At 32.9% G+C, this 22522-nt stretch overlaps 3 protein-coding genes across 4 annotated transcripts; 1 reads left to right on the forward strand and 2 right to left on the reverse strand.

Annotated features, from left to right (window-relative positions):
• The first annotated feature begins 112 nt into the window (after positions 1-112).
• Positions 113-5042, forward strand: LOC108223297 (ethylene-overproduction protein 1). The gene is made up of 4 exons (XM_017397471.2): positions 113-2393; positions 2617-2908; positions 2993-3302; positions 4482-5042. The coding sequence occupies exons 1-4, from the start codon at positions 322-324 to the stop codon at positions 4712-4714; spliced, it is 2907 nt and encodes a 968-aa protein (XP_017252960.1). The 5' UTR covers positions 113-321; the 3' UTR covers positions 4715-5042.
• A 5749-nt stretch (positions 5043-10791) lies between these two features.
• LOC108221605 (protein FAR1-RELATED SEQUENCE 5-like) lies at positions 10792-13983 on the reverse strand. The gene is made up of 6 exons (XM_064094006.1): positions 13911-13983; positions 12992-13802; positions 12655-12913; positions 11758-12021; positions 11483-11710; positions 10792-11397 (listed from the first exon to the last, which is right to left on the reverse strand). Exons 1-6 carry the CDS (start codon positions 13981-13983, stop codon positions 10792-10794), a joined length of 2241 nt encoding a protein of 746 aa, XP_063950076.1.
• A 1237-nt stretch (positions 13984-15220) lies between these two features.
• On the reverse strand, positions 15221-19642 carry LOC108220927 (inactive receptor-like serine/threonine-protein kinase At2g40270). 2 transcript variants are annotated; one of them, XM_017394823.2, is made up of 10 exons: positions 19511-19642; positions 19240-19371; positions 19012-19150; positions 18379-18450; positions 18152-18295; positions 17934-18068; positions 17327-17832; positions 16516-16706; positions 16310-16442; positions 15221-16074 (listed from the first exon to the last, which is right to left on the reverse strand). In XM_017394823.2, the coding sequence occupies exons 2-10, from the start codon at positions 19349-19351 to the stop codon at positions 15470-15472; spliced, it is 2037 nt and encodes a 678-aa protein (XP_017250312.1). In that variant the 5' UTR covers positions 19352-19371; positions 19511-19642; the 3' UTR covers positions 15221-15469. The 2 variants fall into 2 exon arrangements, with proteins under 2 accessions (XP_017250312.1, XP_017250313.1); XM_017394824.2 differs by lacking the exon at positions 19511-19642 and having other exon boundaries at positions 19240-19491.
• Positions 19643-22522: the final 2880 nt, after the last annotated feature.

Here is a 22522-nt window from a genome sequence, read left to right on the forward strand (position 1 = left end):
AAAATCCACTAAACCCATCAAATTTAGTGCTTAATGCTAGAAAGACCCATTTCTGAAAACTCTTTGTATGCTTGGTCATATAGACAAAGCCAGCATCCAAATATAAAGCAACAAAACAAGAAAATAAAAAAACACATGAAGTATGATAGAATAAGCTGGCATAAATAATTCACAATATTCCACATAAAAATAATGGAGGGTGGAAGTGGTGAGATCCAGCATCCACAAATTTGTTCAACACTTTTTGATGAATCCCCTTTCTAGCTTTTAGCAAAACTCTGGTGATTGTTTCGAATTTCCTATTAATAATCTTGCATTTCTATGTCTTTTTCACTTGATGAAGATGTGCTTGATTCAAGAACTACTAGTACTAGTACTAGCCCTTATCCAAAATCCAAGCTTGTAAATCTCATCAAACACCATGTTTATCACACTTCTAATACTATGATGATTGGCCTTAAGCTCAAAGATCGATGCAAGACAACCCAGGTTCATGCCCTCAACAACCCCTCTGAATCCAACACTACAGTAAAGTCAAATCCTTTGCTTACAATTAACTCTATTTTATCAAACACTTGTGAAGAACAAGTCAAGATTCCATCTTTAGCTGATACTAGTGAGATTTTGGGTCATGGGTTTCCAAGAACTGATCTTCTTGAGCCACCCATTGAGTTTTGTCTCAAGAGTGTTGATTTTGTTCCTACAATTGCTGAGCTTTATAGGAGGATTGAGAGTTCTTGTGAATCCAGCAAGTGTTTGATGTTTGTTGAGCAGTATGCTTTGTTGTGTAGTTTGGGTGATTCGAAATTGCTCCGGAGGTGTCTTCAGTCTGCTAGGCAACATGCGGTTGATCCGATATCGAAAGTTGTGTTATCAGCTTGGTTGAGGTATGAGAGAAGAGAAGATGAGCTTGTGGGTGTTTCGGGTTTGGATTGTGTTGGTCGAGTGCTTGAATGCCCGAAAGCTGCTCTTGTTGATGGGTATGATCCTAATTTAGCATTTGATCATTGTAAATGTAATGAAATGTGTGATGAGATGTTGAAGTTTCATTGTACAAGTAATGGTGAGTGCTCGACTTCGGAAGAGGTTGAAAATGTTTGCTTTTGCATTGAAAATGTGGATATTTATTGTGTTAGGGAAAAAATTGCTAATTTGTCCACCCCACTTAAAGTAATGTTGTATGGTTTATTTGCGGAGTCGAGAAAAGATAAGATTGATTTTTCGTACATAGGAATATCGGCAGATGGAATGTCAGCTGTAGAATTGTTTAGCAGGACAAGAAGATTTGGTTGTTCTTCTCCAAAAGTAGTTTTGGAAGTCCTTTCTTTTGCTAATAGATTCTGTTGTGAGGAGATGAAGTCTGCTTGCGATGTTTATTTAGCTTCATTTGTTTCTAGTTTAGAAGACGCATTAGTTCTTATAGATTATGGTATTGAGGAAGAGGCAAATCTTCTTTTGGCTTCTTGTTTGCAAGTTTTGCTAAGAGAGCTTCCAACTTCTTTGAATAATACAAAAGTCATGGGCATATTTTGTAGTACAGAGGCTAGAGAGAGACTAGCAGTGGTGGGGAATGCATCCTTTTTGTTGTATTATTTTCTTAGTCAGGTGGCTATAGAGGAGAAGACGACATCCAATGTGAAAGTATTGTTGCTGGAGAATTTAAGAGCATGTGCAGTGGAAAGATGGCAGAAGGCGCTTGCATTGCATCAACTAGGCTGTGTATTGCTGGAAAGAAATGAGTATGAAGATGCTGAGTGGTACTTCGACGCAGCAGCTGAGAATGGTCATGTTTATTCTTTAGCTGGTGTTGCTAGGATCAAGTATAAGCAAGGGCAAAGATTTTCCGCATTTGAGATTCTTAACATGCTTATTTCTGATTATGGAGCGATTGGTTGGATGTATCAGGAGCGATCTTTGTATAGCGTGGGAAGAAAGAAAATTTTGGATTTAAATGAAGCTAGTAAATTGGATCCGACACTTTCTTTTCCTTACAAGTATAGGGCTGTTGCAATGGCAGAAGAAAACGAATTTGAGGATGCTATATTAGAGATTAACAAAATTATCAGATTTAAGCTCTCTCCAGATTGCCTAGAACTACGAGCTTGGTTTTTCATGGCTCTCAAGGATTATGACTCTGCTCTAAGGGACACTAGAGCACTGTTAACATTAGAGCCTGATTACAAATTATTTCATGGAAAAATGAGAGGTGATCACTTGGTTGATCTCCTTAATCAACTTGTACAACAATGGAGTCCGGCAGATTGTTGGTTACAACTATATGACCGATGGTCTTCCATTGATGATATTGGATCTCTGGCTGTCATACATCAGATGCTACTAAATGACCCTGGAAAGAGCCTGTTACTCTTTCGGCAATCTTTGCTTCTATTAAGGTAAGCTTTTATGCTGCAATTCTTTTGGTCTTGTGTTGATATTTAACAATGTAAAGTTGACATTTTATACAGTAAAGACATTTTATATCTCTGTTTCAGGTTTAAAGTTACTATATATATATATATATATATTCAACTTGGTAACGATTAACAAACATCAATGGGAAGTTGAGTACCTAAACTACCATTATTAACCTTACAATTTGGTAATCATGTGTTGCAGGTTAAACTGTCAGAAGGCTGCAATGCGCAGTCTGCGGTTAGCTCGTAATCACTCGACCTCTGATTATGAAAGACTTGTATATGAAGGATGGATTCTGTATGACACTGGCCATCGTGAAGAAGCTCTCTCCAAAGCTGAGAAGTCTATATCTATTCAGAGGTCATTTGAAGCTTTTTTCCTAAAGGCATACACACTGGCTGATACAACTCTCGATCCTGATGCTTCATCTTATGTCATTCAACTATTGAAGGATGCTCTAGGATGTCCGTCAGATGGTCTTCGGAAGGGACAAGTAAGTTTTAACTTATATGGATAAACCCTAACTTTTGCGTTCATTTGATGATTGTTTGTTCACGTATATTGTGATTATTTACAGGCATTGAACAACCTTGGAAGTATATATGTGGATTGTGGTAAGTTGGATCTTGCTGCTGATTGCTACATAAATGCTCTTGACATTAAACATACAAGAGCACATCAAGGGTTGGCACGTGTTTATTATCTTAAAAATGAAAAGAAAGCCGCTTTTGAGGAAATGACGAAGCTGATCGACAAGGCACCAAACAATGCATCAGCATATGAGAAACGATCAGAGTATGGCGAACGTGATATGGCCAACAATGATCTCAGTACTGCTACGCAGTTGGATCCTTTAAGGACTTACCCCTACAGATATAGGGCAGCAGGTACTTTCAAAAGCTTTTATTAGCAATATACTCCAATAAATTGACTTTACCAAACCCTGCAGTTCTGGAAACATCTCTTGTCGTCGTTGACTTTAGATATCTTTCCTGTTGATAAATAAAAAGAACATCTGGTATTTGTCGGCATTTGTCTATTTATAATTTATATGCTAATATTTGTTGGTCATTTGTTTATTTGTCATGTTCTTCATTAAAAACAAATTTGAACAATGGACTTTTTTTGTGAAATTCAGTACTCCAACCAAGTGTTTATAAATAAAAAGAACATCTGGTCTTTGTCTATTTATGGTTGGGGTTTTATGTATATTACTTGTTCTGGACTCTTACCATACTAAGATGTGAAATCTCCGAAAGATTTCAGTTGATTAAACATAAAGTTAAATAGAATCTATAATAGACATAAAGGGATAAATATCAAGTTGGTGACTCGTTTCGTCCAAATGTATCAATTGAGTGACTGATTCCTAAATTGACTCAAATGAGCCACTCATTAGAAAATTTTGTATCAAAAATATCACTCTATCGTTAGTCGAAATTTTGAAAGTACTATATATTGAGTTTCGCATATTTTTTATGAATGGTATTACATCTAAATGAAAGATTCCGAGTTCTAGTATTTTAGATAATATTTTTAGATTTTTAAAAATCTATCTCCTATTTATTTTTATTTAAATCAAATAAAACAATCAAAAAATTAAAAATAAATAGTTGATAAAATTTTAAAAATCTAAAAATATTAGCAAAAATAGTAGGACTCGGAATCTTTCATTTGGATGTAATACCATTCATAAAAAATGTGTGAAACTCAATATATAATATTTTCAAAATTTCGACTAACGATAGAGTAATATTTTTGATACAAATTTTTCTAATGAGTGTCTAATTTGGGTCAATTTGGAAATCAGTCACTCAATTGATACATTTGGACGAAACGAGTCACCAACTTGATATTTATCCTTAGACATAAATGACTTGCATGGAAAATGATATTCTGGATATGCCTAATTTATACTTCTCAGAGGACCTGTCTCTTTTATTCTTATGATTACCTATTAATTCGAATTATTCATGCAAAACATCTGTCCAATCTCTTGCATGTTAATATATTAATTGCATTTAGATTTGAATGTACTAACATGTGCAATCACGACACTTTACCAGTACTGATGGATGACCAGAGAGAATTTGAGGCAGTGGATGAACTTAATAAAGCTATATCTTTCAAGCCCGACTTGCAAATGCTCCATCTCCGATCGGCATTCCATGAGTCAATGGGCGATGTTGTTACTGCGCTTATAGATTGTGAGGCGGCATTATGTTTGGATCCCAACCACAAGGATACTCTTGATCTGTATAGTCGAACACGAGGGGAAGTTAACCATCTGCAGAAGTGAAGTCACAGACACACTGTAACGACATTCCTTAAGCCAATCTGTACAGAACTGTTTGGACTCTACCTGCCTATGTTTTCTGAAGAGCATCCAGATGAGCATGGATTGGGACAGTGCTGCTTAAGGAAAGTGAAAAATTGTATATATGCTTAATGTTGCTGGTGATCCTTAAAGCAACAGGTTAGGCACTTCTATGACAGTTCAGAACAAATTACATGAATACATCAACAGTAAATTGTTGGCTCAGGATTTCGCAGTTAAAAGATTATTGTTCTTTTACCTTTATTCCATTGTATCCTGAGAATGAAGGACCACAGAATTTTTGCTTAAATGAAGACTGGATTTTTACTGCTTACAAAATCTCTTGTATAAAGGTGATGAATTATATCAAAACTTGGACGCAATGAAAGATTACATATAAGTAAGGGGGCGTTTGGGAATGGGAAATGGGAATCAGTAACGGGAATGATGGGTATGAGAATGAGCTTCTGAAGCTCGTCGTGGAAGGAATGATTTACCTTTGAGTATGAAGATGTTCTCATTTTACAACAAGATTGCTAAAACAAACATTAACAAGGGTTTAAAATTCCTATTTCTGCTAACAGGGCTACACTGAGAATGGTTTGAGGTTTCGATTTCTGTTAGACGTTCATTTATCATGAATCAAACGCCTAAAATCAATCAACTAAATTCACCAAATACATCTTGTGAATAACCAGTAACTCCATCTTATTCTGTTTAACAAAATATCCAAATTCATCTTGTGAACGGCCAGTGACTCCGTCTTATTCTGTTTACGATTCCAATTCAAGTATGTGTCATCGATATTTTTAGATTTTGTGCCTCCGCCTTATTCTATTTGCCACAGATAATTCAAGTTTGTGTCATCGATGTTTGTGTCGTTCTTAAATTTATCGAAATGTAATAATGATATATATATATATATATATATATATATATATATATATATATATATATATATATATATATATATAGAGTTAAGTTCTATGGAGTACATTAAAACATTGGAGTATTGGAGTACAAATAATAATTTTTTAGTTTAATCATAAATAATATCTATGATTACCCAAATTTATATATAATTTATCATTTATATGTAGTATTAAACATAATTGTTAATTAATCATTAATATCTTTCAACTTTAACAAGCATTAAGATTGTTGTTCTGCTTATAAGTTATATTGCAGAACATAATGTCCTACGATTTATAAAAATCACTGTTTTATCTTTTGATTACAATATTTATGTTGTAGAACATAATCTGCAGGTTATCGAATGTTTACAAATATTGTAGAACAAAAAAAATAAGATTAAAGTGACTAGATTATATTGTATCAATTTTGTACTCCAATACTCCAATATTTTTTGTACTCCATAGAACTTGACTCGTAAAGTTATATGGAGTACACAAAATATTGGAGTATTGGAGTACAAAGTTGGATAAAATGTAATCTATTCATCTAAATTTCAATTTTTTTTTGTTCAATAATATTCGTAAACATTTAATAACCTGCACATTATGTTCTACAACATAAACATTGTAATCGAAAGGTAGAATAATGACTTTTATAAATTACAGGACTCTATGTTCTGCAATATAACTAATAAGCAGAACAATAATGTTAATACTTGTTAAAGTTGAAAGATATTAACGATTGATAGACAATTATGTGCAAGACAACTTATAAATGATAGATTGGATATAAATTTGCATAATCAAATATATTATTTATGATTAAACTAAAAAATTAAGACTTGTACTCCAATACTCCAATGTTTTTGTGTACTCCATAGAACTTAACTATATATATATATATATATATATATATATATATATATATATATATATATATATATATATATATATATATATATATATATATATATATATATATATATTATTTATGATTAAACTAAAAAATTAAGACTTGTACTCCAATACTCCAATGTTTTTGTGTACTCCATAGAACTTAACTATATATATATATATATATATATATATATATATATATATATATATATATATATATATATATATATATATATATATATATATATATATGAGTAAGGTTCGAGGGAGAACCTTATTATCAAGAGAACCGAGAGATCTCTTTAGAGCCGTTGATCTTTTGGATATTATTTATTCTTTTCCTTATATCTTTTCAATCACAAAATCAAGAATAAACATTTGATTAGGGGCATTTTTGACCACATTGGATTCTTTATTATATGCAAATCTTTTTAAATATGGTATCCACCTTACAGGCTGACTAATCCATAAATACAGCTTATATGTTTTTATCTCGACGTGTAAGAACATTATTCTGCAGACCTAAACAATATATCAACCATAGCAGCCGAGCATGACGAGTCATTCGGATAACACTAGGTCAGTTTCGCTCACTAAACAGTCTGTATGTTTATGTTTTTTTTAATTTTTTTGATCTCAAGCTTTGGGTTCTACTATGTGATGCATATCTTGCAGATCTATGATGGCACCAACAAAAACTGTCAGCGACAATCTCAAAAGAAGATGTCCTCTTGTTCGTGTGAAACCTTGTATTCTGAAGAATACAATCGACAATCTGTCAGTAGCACAAAAGCAGTGGGTCGCTGATACAGGTCTCGGAACGGTTCTTATGTTTGATATCAATGAGTATCCTGAACCTCTAAGCTACCTAATAGCGGACTCCTACAAGCCCGATGAATCATCCTTTTATATCGGGGGTTATAAGTTTTCAGTGTCCGAGAATGATGTTCATGAAATCCTTGGTTTACCCAAAGGTGATTTGTCAATAGACTATATTTCTAATTATGAAAAGAGAGAAGCATGGAAATCGCAATTCAGTGATTTGCCACGTTCATGGGCCATAACCGCGTCAGATGTTTGTGATGCTATGAAGTTGTCTTCTGTGGTTGACATGAACTTCAAACTGAACTTTTTAATAATTATGAGCAATGTTCTCATTAAAGGATCTACCACACCGTACCTTAGTCTAAAAATGTTAGGTTTCTCTGGTGATGTAGATCAGTGCTTCAAGTATAATTGGTGTAAGGATTTACTGCAATCTCTCAGTGAATGTTTTGCGCACTGGTGTACAGATCGTGAAGGAAACACTTTACGGGATCAATGCCATTTTGTCTGGTGAAACACTTAATAGAATCTTGATATTACTAATTTATATAAGAGTTTCTCCAACGAAATTTATTGATATATATAAAAGATTCTCTGAAAAAAGTTACAAGATTCTCTAGAATGTTTTTTTATAAATATTATATGTTAAATGTAAACTTTGAATTGTGATAAAGTAGTTTTTAAATTTTTCCACGGGGAATCCTGAAAAATTGAAATTTTAAATTGAAATTGAATAGACTTTAAATTATTGATTAAAATACAGTGAATCTATTAATATTGATATACATAGAAGATTCTCTAGAATATATTACAGGATTCTCTAAAGATGTTTTTATATAAATATTATATCTTAAAAGTAAACTGTGAAATGTGAAAAATTAGTTAAAATATTTCCAAAGCGAATCTTTAAAATTCGAAATTTGAAATTCAAATTGAATAGACTTTAAATGATTGATTAAGATATGGTGAATCTATTAATGTGATTGATTTGTTTATATTTATGTTTCAAAATTACCATATATATTCCACATTTGATCGACATAATTAAAAATTAGAATACAATATATTATTTATATTTGAACACTATAAGGAAGAAGTTGAGATTAAAAAACAATGAATTTGTTAAAAAAAAAATTCATTCCAACATAAGTATACGTAACTTAAAATAAAACTAAAATGTATGCCCTTCAAAAATATTTTTAAAATATAAAATTCTGGTCAATTAAACTAGAAAGGACCAACTCAAGAAAATATTTTTCTCAAAGATTCTTTAAAATAATCTCATAAGAAAATGTTTTTGAATTAAAAAGATAGTTTAAAGAATTCTTAATGAAATTCTTCAAAAATAATCTTATTTCTAAAAATTGCAATCTACTTAATATTAAAAAATTGTAATTCAAAAATTATAATAATATTAAAAAGAACACTCTATGAATACTTCAAATTTTGAAAGTTACAGGTTCTCACTTAAGAGAATCTTAAAATCATTTATATATAAAGATTTTATTCTTAAATATTTTATTATTTTCTAATAATAAATATTTGTTTTTTCCAAGATTCTTTTAAAAAATTTAATTTTCGTGTATAAAATATGCACCCTACATTTCTTTTGACTCTTCAAAAATTTTTGAATTAATATTTTGTTGGATGACTAATAGTAAAGAATCCTAATTTAGAAATTATAGAATATTTAAAAGAACATTTTGAGAAGCCTTCAAATATTAAGAGTTATAGGTGAAACACTTAATAGAATCTTGATATTACTAATTTATATAAGAGTTTCTCCAACGAAATTTATTGATATATATAAAAGATTCTCTGAAAAAAGTTACAAGATTCTCTAGAATGTTTTTTTATAAATATTATATGTTAAATGTAAACTTTGAATTGTGATAAAGTAGTTTTTAAATTTTTCCACGGGGAATCCTGAAAATTTGAAATTTTAAATTGAAATTGAATAGACTTTAAATTATTGATTAAAATACAGTGAATCTATTAATATTGATATACATAGAAGATTCTCTAGAATATATTACAGGATTCTCTAAAGATGTTTTTATATAAATATTATATCTTAAAAGTAAGCTGTGAAATGTGAAAAATTAGTTAAAATATTTCCAAAGCGAATCTTTAAAATTCGAAATTTGAAATTCAAATTGAATAGACTTTAAATGATTGATTAAGATATGGTGAATCTATTAATGTGATTGATTTGTTTATATTTATGTTTCAAAATTACCATATATATTCCACATTTGATCGACATAATTAAAAATTAGAATACAATATATTATTTATATTTGAACACTATAAGGAAGAAGTTGAGATTAAAAAACAATGAATTTGTTAAAAAAAAATTCATTCCAACATAAGTATACGTAACTTAAAATAAAACTAAAATGTATGCCCTTCAAAAATATTTTTAAAATATAAAATTCTGGTCAATTAAACTAGAAAGGACCAACTCAAGAAAATATTTTTCTCAAAGATTCTTTAAAATAATCTCATAAGAAAATGTTTTTGAATTAAAAAGATAGTTTAAAGAATTCTTAATGAAATTCTTCAAAAATAATCTTATTTCTAAAAATTTCAATCTACTTAATATTAAAAAATTGTAATTCAAAAATTATAATAATATTAAAAAGAACACTCTATGAATACTTCAAATTTTGAAAGTTACAGGTTCTCACTTAAGAGAATCTTAAAATCATTTATATATAAAGATTTTATTCTTAAATATTTTATTATTTTCTAATAATGAATATTTGTTTTTTCCAAGATTCTTTTAAAAAAATTAATTTTCGTGTATAAAATATGCACCCTACATTTCTTTTGACTCTTCAAAAATTTTTGAATTAATATTTTGTTGGATGACTAATAGTAAAGAATCCTAATTTAGAAATTATAGAATATTTAAAAGAACATTTTGAGAATCCTTCAAATATTAAGAGTTATAGGTGAAACACTTAATAGAATCTTGCTATTACTAATTTATATAAGAGTTTCTCTAAAGAAATTTATTGATATATATAGAAGATTCTCTGAAAAAAATTACAAGATTCTCTAGAATGTTTTTTTATAAAATATTATATGTTAAATGTAAACTTTGAATTGTGATAAAGAAATTAGTATGTATATGGATTGTCATATTTGTAAGAATACTATGGTGTATTATAGTTTAACCTCCAAAAATGCCAAAAAAACATTGAAGAACAAGAAAAGAAATACAATCCACAAGCTTACAGGTCAAAAAATGTTAAAAAAATTATAAAAGAACATTGCTAACATCATATAAATCGTTCTCAAAGAAGAAAGCTGAGATATAATATGATATTTATTATAATCGAAACCATATTAAGCATACAAAACTTCATAGAGTTAATGAAAAAGATTGTATACTATTCTAACATCAAATATCTTCTACTACTGTTCCAGATGTTCCTTCTTTTTTTTCTCCGGACAGTTCCTAGAATCATGATAAGCTTGAGTATTACAGAACTGACATTGTCTCATTGTTCTTTTTTTCCCTCCAAGTGATTTTTCAGCGGGGTTTACCATTCTCTTTCTACAACCCTTATTATTACTCTGGTTGGGAGGTAATACCGTTACATCTTCCACAATCTTTGAACCGATTAAATTTTCAACCATGTCTGCGGTTAAACGATACCCTGCGCTTTTCTTGGATATCTTCATTTGTTCTGATATCACCTTCAAACTATCGTAAAGGGAATTAATTTGACCTTGGTCAGAGGATGCCTCACTAACGCAACTTTGGAAAATAAACCAACACTCTTGCAGCTTCTTTCTACGAGACTCTTCTCCAGATAATGGGTCTGAAATTTCTCCAAGCTCTAATGTTGAAAATCTCTCCACTGCTTTCTTTAGCCACCTATTCATAACATACTGCCTTGGTATTATGTGGATTCCACTAATACCTAAACAGAAAAATGCATGGCTACATAGGTATCCAACGCGTGTGAAAAGCTTACAAGAACACTCTAAATCGTGTGTTTCAAGATTTAGAGATACCTGTCAACAAATAAATAAATGATTGTTATGTGAACTAGATTAAAGGAGAGAAACATGAAGAATGCTTTGCAATATAAAGTTTTACCTCAAATAAATTTGATTTATTTTGAGGATCTTTTATGACAACTGTTTTGACTGAATCAACCATTTTCAAATCCATAATAGAGATATCTCCACTGCATCCCATGATCTCCTCTTGTATCTTGTAGAACATTACCCTTGTGTAATGTTGTGCAGCATCTTTCTCGATTTCCTTGTTTGACAAGGTTCTAGGAACTATGTTGTCATAATGTGCAAGCTGCTTGAAATAGCACTGTCATAACATATATAAAATTCTGATAGTGTATCTCCTTTCTGTACGAAGTGGTTAAAGTAGAAATTTGAACTCTCTGATCTTGAAGTTGTTCTTAATAAACCCAACATTGGTTCGTCATTGAAGTATGCAGGTATCCATGAATGACGTATATCGTATAATTCGGTAAGCCATTTATTACCGGAAAGATTAAAATCTGATATGACTTCGTTCCAACCTTCCTCAAAATCTAACGGTGATGTATGGTCAGACCAAACAAACTTATTTAATCTGTCCATGAACGCAGGCTCTGCGCAAAACAATGACCCTAGCTGCATAGTAACAATCAATATTACAAGTAAAAGTGAAAGTGATGCACTAAGAAAAACTACAGAACACACATTTGGGCCTTTGTTTAAGTTTGTAGAATAGCAAGTCTAGTAACATGAATCCTCAAAGATTCAATAAAGTTTTGTCCTAAACTATATTAGGATTCTTTACTAGATTTTAAATTTAGTTGAGTAAGTGAACCGCACGTAGATTTAAGTTATTTTAAGAGTTATATTTATTTAACTTTTTTGGAATCCTTTTCTGAATTCTTTTACTCACTTTTTATTTGTGCTTGTTTTTTTTTACTCATAAAAAATATTTCACAACTACTGGATTCTAAAAAGTTACCCATTATGTTCATTTTGTTTTCATTCCCATTCTATTGTTGTTGCTCTGGTTTTGTTTGCAATTAGTATTCAAAAAAATTACTATGTTTTCCTTCTATTTTTTATTCTAATATTTAATCTGTCCACATCTTCTTAATTAGGACTTATCCATGAAAGGAGATTCTGCGCAAAACAATGATTCTAGCTGCAGAATACAATATATCTTACATGTAAAAATTGAAACTGATGAACTAAGAATAGCTACAGAACACACAAATGGGCTTTTGTATTAGTTTGTATAATATTTACCTTTGATGGGAACTTCTTCATAATATGCCACATACAAAGCCTGTGTTTTACTGGTGGAAATACAGTCTCCAAAGCAACTTTCATTGCTGGGCATTGGTCTGTGATGATACATTTCGGTTCTCGTCCAAAAATGCTTTTCATAGTATTACATAGCCACTTGAAGCTTTCTGCAGATTCGCTCTCAAGCAAAGCACCAGCAAATGTAGTGCTTTTCCAATGGTTATCTATTCCAATCAAAGGTACAAAAACCATACCATACCTGGTCAAGAAAAAAACAAATTAATATTATCTCCTACATGACAACCCAGGATCTCTTGATAGGTGTTTTTGTTATTACTTGTTTGTCCTGTATGTTGCATCAAAGGATACAACATCTCCAAAAACTTCATAGCTTTTTCTGTTTATTCCGTCAGCCCAGAATAAACGCGTTAGATGGTTTGAAGAATCAGTTTCATATTCAAATTTGAATGTAGGATCAGAACTGCATTGGATATCACGAAACTTCTGTATAATCATATCAGCATCATGTATCCCTATTTTTTTTTTAACATCCCTCGAAAAATTTTTAAAATCCACTGTGGTTGCACCAACATTTTCATGAGAGCCTGTCATCGCTGAAACAATTCCATGTGCACGAGTGGCTCCTATATTCAGTTTTGCTGCATCGAAAATAAAACTCTTGTGAAAATATGTAAGATTCCGATTGCAACGGAGAAACTGAGCACCATCCCTATCAGCAAATGAATGGTTGTGTTCTTCAATGAATCTCTTAAGAATGCAACTACCATTGCCCGCTATGTTGACACGTATCAATGCAGGACATAAACACTTAATAGATACGGTTTTTCTTGTTCGATGTTTGTGAGTCACAACTCCATCTTCAGATTTTCGTGAATCCTTTTCACTAGAACCTGATCTGGAGCAAACATAATATTTACTGATTGTATTCCCTGCTCTGTCGTTTTTTTCAGCTGATTTTCTAATATCAAAACCACAAACTCGTCCGTATTCTTTGTAAAACTCGTAGACAGAATCCAAATCGTCGAAAGTCTGATTTAGAAATGGTCTCTTTGAAGGATCACACCGCGGAATAAATTCTTGTATAATTTTTGACTGATCGTACACAGCTTCATCCTTGTCTTCCAGTACTATATGAATCAAATACAAAACAAAAAGAAAATATGGTAGTTCAGAATACAAATGCTCTTGTATTGACCGATACGCAAAAAAAAATGAAAAAGATTTACTGAACTTACGTTGGACGTGATCATCTAAAGGGTTGTGCACAGCTTTGTTCATCGTCTTAAGGTTGTCCACAGCTTTGTTCATCGTCTGTTATGTTTTGATAAGAGAAAGAAGATGAAAGAGTGCTTATTTTAGGTTGATTGCTTTGATTGCTTTAAAAAAGAATTGTAAAATGTTAAGAAACTTAAAAACAGCAAGAAAATCATTAAAAAGGGTAATAAAATGCTATTGATTATATATATTTTTTGTTGTACAAAAATACCCCTAGAATAATTAGATTTGATTGATTTTGTAAAGATATTATTTCAAAATAGAAATATATTAAGATTCTTAATCAACGGCAGATTTAGGAGTTCTCTCGGTTCTCTTGATAATATGAGTTCTCCCAGGATCTTACTCCTATATATATATATATATATATATATATATATATATATATATATATATATATATATATATATATATATATATATATATATGCTCATGATCAAATAGAAACCAATTTTAAAATAAAAACTAGAAACCAATACAAGTTAGTGATATTCTCAGTACAATTTAGTGATTATCTCTTTAGGATTTAGTGATCTGTGCTGTAGAATTTAGTGAAAACTCAATCTCCAGATATTAACCAGCTTAGAATCTCCAGATCTGTTCATGTTTTCGATTCAGATGGTGGTGATAGTGGTGGAGATGGTGGAGGTGAAGGTGGAGATGGAGGAAAGATGATTGTAGCGGAGGTTTGGGCGGCTTGAAGTAGGGGGTTGGAGCGTTGCCGGAATAGTGACGGCTCCGCCTTTGAAGTTGAGTCGAGGTGGAGAAAGAAGTATGAACGAATCTGAAGGAGGTTGAAGTGGCGATTAAGATGGGCCTGGTGAAGATGGAGGTGTGGAGGTTGTGTTGTTAAAGAAATAATGGAGGTGGAGATGGAGATGGAGATGGAGGTGGTGGTTATGGAGGGGGTGGGCGGCATAGAGGTGGTAGTGGTTATGAAGGAAGCGACGACGGAGGTGGTGGTAGTGGAGGTGGGGTTGGTGAAGATGGAGGTGGGTTTGATGAAGATGGAGGTGGAGATGGGGTTGTTTAAAAATTTAGTGGTATTTGCTTTAGGATTTAGTGATATTTCAGTTTGGTTTTTAGTTTCTAGGATAAGGAGGTTTCTATTGGAGTAAAACTTTCTATATATATATATAAAATCTTTTACAAACAAAAATTACAAATCTTTTAAAGAACAAATCATTTCTGCCATATTCAGATATACTTTAATTAGTTGTGCCATTTATTCGTTGTGTTATAATCAAATCAGTTGCTGTCAAACACTGGCACCCATAAGTTCATCATTAATTATATCCATGTTCTCTGATACAGCAAAAATTAACAATCAATATCAAGCCGGTGACCAGGTCAGTTTATCTACAAGCAATTTGACACAATAATCAAACAAGACAGAACCAAAATTAAAACATAACCGCACGAACTGACTGGGGCATAAACCAAATTTCTCTAAACCAATGTAGTTGTAAGAGTTGAAGAAAGAAATGAATAGAACATTTGTCACATAATAAAACACCTTCTAAGTTGAACTTGTCGACAGAATCTCCAGTTCTGCCCACCAGAGAGGTGATACTCTAGGCGTTGCTCCGTCAGGGCCTAAGCCTGTTATCTCTTTTAGATTTGCTGTGATTTCTTTGAAAGTTGGTCGTTTCTTCGGGTCTGGATGGACGCAGACTTTGATCACTTCACACAGCTTCTGAAGTTGCTCTTCATCATAAGATACTAAAGTTGGATCAACCATTGCTCGGAGTGGTTGTTTCCGTGTGCCACTCAAATGAGCTGATGCCCAGTTCACAAAAGAGTCATCGCCTTGGGAGTATGGAAGCTTACCTGTGATTATTTCAAACAAAATGACACCGAAATTGTAGACATTGCTTTCAGGATCAGACACTGAGGTCTCCAAGAGTTCTGTGCTGACTGATTCCATCTTTCCTGCTGTTGCATCGTTCCAGAAGCTGAAATCAGAAATCTTGGCTGCATAATCTTCGGTCAGATATATAGAAGAAGATTGCAGATTTGCATGGGCTGCGGGTGGGTTGAGCTGGTGCATATACTCGAGGCAGTATGCTATGCCCATAGCTATTCTGAGTCGCATTCCCCAGTCCAAGTGTTCTGCTTCTTTTACTACATAAATCGAGCATCAACAGAAAAATAGTGAGCTACCTTCACTTTGCTTTAACATATGTACTGTTAAGGCCTTGTCCTATCACGTTAACATTTTGGGAGAGTTGATTACTTAACGAGGTATCGGAGCCAGTATTAGGGAGGGGAAACAAAATTCATGTGATATGTGAAAATAAGAGAGTTTTTTCTAACTAATACCGAATTTTAAAAAATAAAATAAAATCTCAAAGCTTACTGTGTAGATGCTCAAACAGTGTTCCATTTGTTGCATATTCAAAAACCATCATTCTTGTGAAAGGCTGCTTTTCTTCACAGAATCCAATAAGATTCACGAAGTTTTTGTGATTCATCTTACATAGTTTGTCAATCTGAAAAAGAATATTTGTTATTGGCAACAGATTGAGAGCTAGAGGGAGCTTGATTAGATTTAAGTTTTCTTGCCTTTTTCCTGAATTGGGTTTCTGAACTCTTTGACCAGTCTTCGACTGATTTTACTGCCGTAGATGTCACTGCTATTTCAACTCCGCTTGACAGAGTCCCTTTGTACACTATGCCATCTGATAAAGAGCCGATTATATTACTGAAATCTTCACAGGCAATTTCAAGTTCTGAACGCTGGAGTTTTGGCACACCTACATTGTAACTTCTTAAATATGAGAATCCATATGTATACGAAAATCATACATACATAATAGTACTGATCCAAAATTCCAAAATAAACAAGATCTGAACGAGTAAGTTCTAAGCTTGATAAAGCATACTCGTGTGATGAGTTATGAATTTACCATTAGTTTACCACAGTTTCAAGAACTAGCAGTAGCTAAATATAAGTTAAGAATATGCTTAAAGCAACTCCAGCAGCTTCCCTATTTGAAGTCTTAAATCAAAATATGAGGAATATGGGAAAATAATCCACTCCAACAGTATCTTAGTGATTCCCTAAATCACTAAGATCCACTAGCCATGCCTTATTTTTAGGTAACCTCTCTCCTCTCCTAAATCTTATTTTATAATAAATTTTGAATACAAACATGTTCTCTCTCTTCACCTATTGCAATAATGGCAACTTTTAATAATAAAATAGTATATAAGGAATGAATATAAGGAATATTGTTGGAGGTGAGAATAGCTATTATTATCTTAAGTCACTAGGATCCAATATTTTATATTATATTTAAGGAATGGGTTAAGATGCTGCTGGAGATGCTCAATGTACAAAAAAAACAGCAGGTTTGTGTGAAAGGGAAATGACCTGATACAAATGCTTTCTGCAGCTGCCCGCTTAACCCAGTGGCCCATGGTCTTACAGTAATCACTTTATGTCTTCGACAAAAACCAATGCCAATTGCTGATAAGAAAAGGAATACAAAACCACCAACAACTCCAGACGCTATCATAATCGTATAATGCTTTGATTTCTTTACTGTGTGGCTAGGACTTGAAGCCGGGGAAGGTGATGAAGCAGGTTGGTTCCCTGGATTTTGGGAATTATTAACTGGTGGAGGAGTTGTGGATATTGGAGCAGGACTGGGAGACTGGATAGGTGAGGGTGAAGGAGATGGAGAACCAAATGGAGACAAAAAAGACGTTGAGGGAGGTTCTGATATAGATGAGACTGGTGGACCTGGAGCGGATATAAATGGAGATGGTGCCAAGGAAGGTGACAGAATTCCCGAATTCTCAATCTGTTCACTGGAAGTTGGCTCTGTGACTTGGTGCAGCTTTCTCTGAGCTATATGTCCAGGCCGCACAATGCTCCTGATTTGAATTCAATAAAAGAGAAATTCTCAAGCTTAATATTCGATTTGTAGTTTTACATCACAAGAAAAAAATTTGAACACTCCCACATGCATGCTTACCAAGAAGCATATATGTTACTGCAGCTATCTCGAGTACTATGATTAGTTCTCTCATCTGCTTGAAGTTCAGAAAGCATCTTCAGATCGTTAAGTTCTGGAGACAATCTACCAAGGAACTTATTATTGTCCAACTGGCTGAAACAGTTAAAGCAATCGGGTAAGTGTGAGCTTGGCCAACATTGGAACCAGTGTTTTCATATTCAAAAAGCTCTACTCACAGAATTGAAAGTGAATGATGATCGCCAAGTTTAGAGGTAAACGGGCCACTGAAATTATTATATCCCAAATCCAAATGTTCCAGTTCCCTCAGTTTGCCAAAATCTTCAGGAATAGTTCCGTAGAATGAGTTGTTGCGTAAGATACTGCACTAGTATCAAACACTATATATGAAAAAGGAAAAACTGAAACTAAATCAGGACTCAAACAATGGTTCGTGTATGCTCACATATATTTTATTTTGGCCAGCTTCCCAACTTCAGGAGCCAGAGTTCCTCCTAGACAAAGATCTTTCAAATTTCTGCAATCAATTGTAAATTACCAACTAGACTTTGTTAGAAAGAAAAGAGGAGTCCATTATGCAAACTAAAATTATGCAAATTACCAACAGAAATGTTCCTCGGATATGTATCTGGAGCAGATACAATCATAAAATGACACTCATATAAGAATCATAATATTGCGTCTTGCTAAAATCATCAGGCAATCTAAGACAAGTAACAAGTCCAGACTCTCGTATTGGAATACATTATCTATTTCGCCTGAGAATTTTTTCATGGAATACTTCATACACGCATGATCAAATATGATACGACACATGCCTCCACTAAGAGTCGATGTCTAGACCTTTTGTAACCAAGAGGAAATGAAAATCCACTTAAGCTACAATATCAGTAGTAGTAACAACATAACAGAACATCAGGACCTTAAAGGAATCAGATAATGCAAGCTTACAAGAAATTACTGATGAAATCCGCAAAACCAGATAAACTCATGATCATAGACATAGCATACATCAATGTAATAGCAGAGAAATCCAAGAACAATCATAAAAGCAGCATTCTTTAAACTAATCACTTACAAACTTGTGACACGGCCTTCAGAGCATCCGATTCCGAACCAAGAACAAGGATCAGAATCCCTTCTATCACAATTCCAGTTAGACAAAACCCCAAACGGATCATTCTCAACTCCCTCACGAAACCGCAACAAGGCCACACCTGCATCCACCATCACATTCTTTCATCAAACACATTCCCTTCTCAAAAAAAATCAAAAAACATCAAACAAAACTGAATAACTCTCATGCCTTCAGAATTCAGACACCAACACAAACTAAAATTCAGTTGAAAAACCAACACAACAGCCAGAATCATCGGCATTACAAGCCTGTAATGACTAAACCTCCACATTGGTCTCATTGCAGCGATTTCAAAGGCACCTGGTCAACAGAGTTAATGTCAGAAACAAACACATAAATATATAGAGACTAAAGAGAAGATAAACAAAAGGGTCAGCAGAGTAGAATGAGTAAACAATGAATAAAAAAATGTAGATGTGAGTATGAAGCATGTAGATACATAATACAAGGAGCAGATGTTAAAGAAATCATGTAATGATGGAGGGTGTGCATGTGGAGGCTAATAGTTGAGCCGAATATAGAAGAAACGCGCAAATACTAAATGATGAATGTTGTTTTTTTTTATTTAATTTAATTGAATAAAAGCCAAGTCCATTCATATACTTGTAGTACTCTATGTAAGCAAAGCTTGGAAAGTACAAGGAAACAGAGAAGGTACTTGATGTTAATGTGGGACAATGGTGCAAGTTAAAAAACGGCGGCCGGTAAAGGTACACTCATTACTTTTTATCTTATATTTCCAAAATAGATCTTGTATTTTTACGGTTTCGGATATCTCGAATTCACGAGACTCTAGTCGATCAATGTTATAAAAGAGAAGATCCTGAATATCATAATTTTCACAAGTCCAAAATTTTAATCCAAAATTTGACTTATCTTTGCCGGATAAAATCCGGAGTTTTTTTTCGTTTTGAATTTTAAAAGAAAACGCTAAATCGTCTTATGTTTAGGTTTAAAAATTGTGATAAAACGTAACATGATGTTTCGTTTTTTGCATGTTTCGGATTTCAAAATGTTTACATGATCTGCCATTAATAAGTGTAAAAGAGAACGCAACGTAATTTAACGTTTTAAAATGAATATTTTGGATCACAGACCATGAAATTTGAAATCTTATTCGTGAAAATATGATAGATCGGGGCAACTATCTTATGTAAATTTGTTAAGGTTTACCCTGCACACAATATCAAATATAAATAATTAGCAAGATATTTAAATCAAGAATTAAATAGAGTATATGTTAACAGTGTATACACAGAAAATTAATAGCCTGTTCTGGCGAAGTAAATTTTATCAGAAAGAAAGTAAATTAACAACTACATGTGGCATTATCCCAAACTGTGGAGCCCTTTATGAGTGGAATTATTGGATTAAAGCAATAAACGAGATGACTGTGTTATTAGCTGAGTTGTCGCTTACCTGAGGACAGACTTTCTTTGTTCTTTTGTTGCACCTACCTAAAATTTTGGTGCGAAAACAGTAGATTTTCTCAGTTCTGGATAATTTACCTCCCATACTTTTGGATAATCTTTGTTTATATTGGTACAAGACCATTAGTTTTTCAAGGATTTATGTATTGTTACCTAAAAGCATTTAACGATTTATGTCCCCTTAGCAAAAAATTTACATAATCCATATAGCCAACCATTATACATTTTGCCCTTGGAGATGCTCTTAGTCGATCATTATTACTTCCTCCATTCCAAATTATATGAGCTCGTTAACTTTGGACACGCACTTTCTACCTCATTGACTGTATAGTTACATTACTTATTTTTGAAATTTTTTTTTGCAAATAAAAATTTGAATATGAAATTTTCATTTACAAAAGAAATTTAGGAAACTAAATTTCAGAATTATACAGTCACACCTTAAGTTATGTGTCCAAAGTCAACTAGCTTATCTAATTTGGGATGGAGAGAGTATAAAAGAGAAGATCCTGAATATCATAATTTTCGCAAGCCCAAAATTTTAATTCAAAATTTGACTTATCAATGCCATATAATCCGGTGTTTTCTTTTTCGTTTTGATTTTTAAAGGAAAACGCTCAATCATCATATATTTAGGTTTAAAAATTGTTGTAAAACGTAACATGATGTTTCGTTTTTTGCGTGTTTTGGGTTTCAAAACACTATATGATCTGACATTAAGAAGTGTAAAAGAGAACGCAACGTAATCTTGTTAGGTCCAAAGTATCGTAGAAGGGGGGTTGAATACGATACTCACTACAATTTAAAATTCTTTCGAATCTTGCGGATAAACAAATTGCAGACCTGTAATGGGTTTCGTGTTCCGGATATTTATTGGGTCAGTTTCTGAGGATATAAAAAAAATATTAAACCAACACACAATATTTTCCAAGGTATATCTGTATATTGATAAATACCTCGAAGGTGCTACAAATCCAAACCCGAAGGTTGGCTACAATGACCACTCCTCTAAATATTACAAGCCCTATCCACTACAAATATTTATGGTACAAAACTAGGCTAGGGTGTGTGTATATTTGAGAGAGTTTGTGCATAGCACTTGGCCATCCATCCCGAAGGATGTTGTAAATTGTGAGAACCACAATCACATATTTATAGGCTTTCATAAACTAACCATGGTTAACGAGTTCGTCCTGGACGGATTGAGTTCGTCCTGGACGGATTCGATTTAACAAAATAAATCTAACTCCCAAGTACTTGAATTGGTGCCAGGAGATGTTGGTTTGGGGCGCAACATTTGACCAAGTCAAATGTTGCGCTTCAACAATGTTGCGCTTCATTGCTCCTCTGTTTGGTACTTAGAAATAATTCCAGTAACAAAAGTTGCGCCATGATTGTTGATTAGAGGAGCAACATTTGACCAGGTCAAATGTTGTTCCAATATAGTGCATCCCTTGTAGAGTTGTGACTTAGAAATTATTCTAAGTCACAAAGGGTTAGTGCCAAGAGTTGTTAGTAGAGGAGCAACATTTGACCGGTCAAATGTTGCGCCCGGGTCAAATGTTGCGCCTGGGTCAAATGTTGCGCCCGGGTCAAACCTTGCGCCTTGGTCAAATGTTGCGCCATAGAGTGTGCAAGAGGTATATGGTGACTTAGAGAAATTCTAAGGCAAATATGAACTTGCTCCACCATTGTAATGCTTCCCCTGTTATCTCTCATCTCTTGGGGACGAACTTTGACTTTGGTCAAAGGTTGCGCCTCAAGAGTGCTATGTCTTCACTGTGATGTACTTAGAGAATTTTCTAAGTGAGGAAGAGCTGTTGACTTCGGTCAAATGTTGTTCCTCACATAGTAAGAGCTTTCCTTGTTATCACTCCTTTGACTGAGATTGACTTGAGTTTGCTCCATCCATATATATTAATATTATATTCATAATATTATATAAATATATGTATAAATAAAGATATATATATAAATGTATATAAATAATATTTATATAAACATATAGTAATATATATATA

This window comes from Daucus carota, chromosome 5, assembly GCF_001625215.2.
Source record: "Daucus carota subsp. sativus chromosome 5, DH1 v3.0, whole genome shotgun sequence".
Taxonomy (NCBI): domain Eukaryota; kingdom Viridiplantae; phylum Streptophyta; class Magnoliopsida; order Apiales; family Apiaceae; genus Daucus; species Daucus carota.